At 56.3% G+C, this 2,733-nt stretch overlaps 1 protein-coding gene across 1 annotated transcript; it reads left to right on the top strand.

Annotated features, from left to right (window-relative positions):
• The first annotated feature begins 496 nt into the window (after positions 1 to 496).
• Positions 497 to 2,033, top strand: FFAR3 (free fatty acid receptor 3). Its single transcript, XM_055311221.1, is given in 3 exon segments — positions 497 to 732; positions 980 to 1,935; positions 1,938 to 2,033. Coding segments are annotated over 2 exon segments (1,017 nt in total). The 5' UTR covers positions 497 to 732; positions 980 to 990; the 3' UTR covers positions 2,010 to 2,033.
• The last annotated feature ends 700 nt before the right edge of the window (positions 2,034 to 2,733 follow it).

Genomic DNA, 2,733 nt, shown 5'->3' with positions numbered 1-2,733 from the left:
TCCCGTGAGGCACAAGGACAGATTGGCGATGCCTTCGGAGGCAGAGTGTCTGCTACGGATTATGTGCCCCCTAAATCATCATTATCATCATCATTATTGCCATCACCCCGGAGACAAGCCCATACCAGTGACTCGGATGATGGCAGCTAACATCTGTTAAGTATTCATCACAACATGCCAGGTTCCGTTCCCGGCACTTGACAGGTATTAATGCTTTAATAACGACAACCCTATGAGATTGGTACTGTGATTATCCCTGCTTTGCAGATGAGGAAGCAGAGATAGAGTTTACGTCACTTGCCCCCAAAACACAGAGTTAGTGACAGAGTCGGCAGTGCACCCAGGCCACCGGCTCCAGATCCCAGGCTCTCCATCACGGCGTCGTGCTTCCTGCCCTTACAAGGCAAATTGGATGACTGCCATTCCAGAGAAGCAGATAAAATTCAAGTGGAGGATCCGGGAGGGGAAGACAAAGTCGGTCGGCTTGGGGCTGGCTCGAGCATCCTCTCTGAGACAGCCCATGAGCAAGGCGCAGAGTTGTGGAATTTGCTCCTCATTTTGCATACTGGCACGGTGCTGGTAATGGAGCTAAAGGCATCTTTTGTGTGATTGCTCAACGGGGAATGATGTCATGGGTCTTTATCAGTTCTTCCAGATAAAGAGCTAACTATACTGCTCTGCAGGAGCCGACAAGGTGCTGGGGGCAGAGCAGCTGGGTTCTCAAAGAAGCAGGTGAGCAAGGGACCATGAGGGGCTTGGGAAGGGAGGGCCCCTTGGTGCTTGCTTTTCTGGAGAAGCGACAGGGGACAGGACCTGACCAGGAAGACAGCCAGGCTGTCCCTGCTGGAGAAAGTATCAGGGGGCTTGAGGGGCTGGGGGGGAGGTTTCAGTGTTCTCTGCCAGTGGTTGAGATGCCGCTGGCACGAGACACCAAGGTCCGCACTCAGACTAACACCTCCATCTGTCTGTCTTTCTCCAGTGGCCATCACCATGGACACAAGCCCGGACTTGGCCTTCTTCCCCGGCAATCACTGGCTCTACTTCTCTGTGTACCTCTTCACCTTCCTCGTGGGCCTCCCTCTCAACCTGGTGGCCCTGGTGATCTTCCTGGGCAAGCTGCGGCGGCGCCCGGTGGCCGTGGACGTGCTCTTGCTCAACCTGACCATCTCCGACCTGCTCCTGCTGCTCTTCCTGCCATTCCGCATGGTGGAGGCGGCCAGCAGCATGCGCTGGCCCCTGCCCTTCATCTTCTGCCCCTTCTCCGGATTCCTCTTCTTCACCACCATCTATCTTACTTCCCTCTTCCTGGCAGCTGTGAGCGTCGAGCGCTTCCTGAGCGTGGCCTACCCCCTATGGTACAAGGCCCGGCCAAGGCCTAGACAAGCCGGCCTGGTCAGTGGGGCCTGCTGGCTCGTGGCCGGCGCGCACTGCAGCGTGGTCTACATCACTGAATTCTCAGGGAACTCCCCCTACAGCCACACCAACAATGACACCTGCTACTTGGAATTCCAGGAGAACCAGCTGGCTATTCTCCTGCCCGTCAGGCTGGAGATGGCTGTGGTCCTTTTCGGGGTGCCCCTGCTCATCACCAGCTACTGCTACGGCCATCTGGTATGGGTGCTCAGCAGGGGAGCCAGCCACCGGAGGCGGCGGAGGGTGGTTGGGCTTGTGGCAGCCACCCTGCTCAACTTCCTCGTCTGCTTCGGGCCCTACAATGTGTCTCACGTCGTGGGCTACATCCGGGGTGAAAGCCCAGCGTGGAGAAGTTATGTGTTGCTTCTTAGCATCCTGAATTCCTGTGTCGACCCCCTTGTCTACTACTTCTCATCATCCGGATTCCAGGCTGACTTTCACGGGCTGCTGAGAAGGCTGACTGGGGGCTGGCGCCCCTGGAGGGAGGAGGGCAGCCTGAAGCTGAAAGAGAAGAATGAGGAGGGGGGCAGCCGCGGGAGCTGTCCAACGTAGAGAGCAGGGAGTGGACTCCAGAGGGCTGTGGAGTGGGTGCCTGAGCTGCCTAGCACTTCCCAGCTTGAGTCAGGCAGGACTGGGGAGTCGGGGGAGGTGGGGGGGTGCTGGGGACTGAGGCAGCCCGGCAGAGCAGACACCCAGCTTCCCAAGGATGCGCTCGCGGGGCCCAGCTCTCCATCTTCCCCAACTGCCCTCCCTTCCCATCCCCACCCACGCACCCACACCCCATGCTGTGAACTTGGCCCTGGGAAATAGGATGAGAGCGTGTGCTGAAGGAAAATGGGCTCTCAGGGCAGCAGGCCAGCTCCTGGGCTTTTCTGAGGGTAAAAGAGGAGAAGAGAGCCATGAGCAGGGACTGAGGGAGCTGCCGGTGGCTTGGGACGGGAGGTGGAAGCAGCCACCCTTCAGAGCTGCTCCTGCCCAGCAGGTCAAGAGTGGGTACACAGATTCCCAGGCTTGAGGGAGTATCTTGCTCTTATGTGGACTTTTCCAGAAAGTTTCCATTGTTTAGTAAACTCAGATTTTCAGGAATATTTATGAAAAATGACAGAAGAAAAATGACCTAAATAAATCTGGTAGCAAGTAAAAGAGAATGGTTTTTCCTTCTTCTTTTTTTTTTTTTTTCTGGAGAGAGAACATGCATGCATAGACACGCGAGATGGGGGAAGGTGCAGAGGGAGAGGGAGAGAGAATCTCAGGCAGGCTCCACACCCAATGCAGAGCCTGATAAAGGGCTTGATCTCAGGACCCTGAGATCATGACCTG

This window comes from Nyctereutes procyonoides, unplaced genomic scaffold (assembly GCF_905146905.1).
Source record: "Nyctereutes procyonoides isolate TBG_1078 unplaced genomic scaffold, NYPRO_anot_genome, whole genome shotgun sequence".
In the NCBI taxonomy this organism is placed as follows: Eukaryota; Metazoa; Chordata; class Mammalia; order Carnivora; family Canidae; genus Nyctereutes; species Nyctereutes procyonoides.
This window is presented reverse-complemented; position numbering and strand designations above follow the sequence as displayed.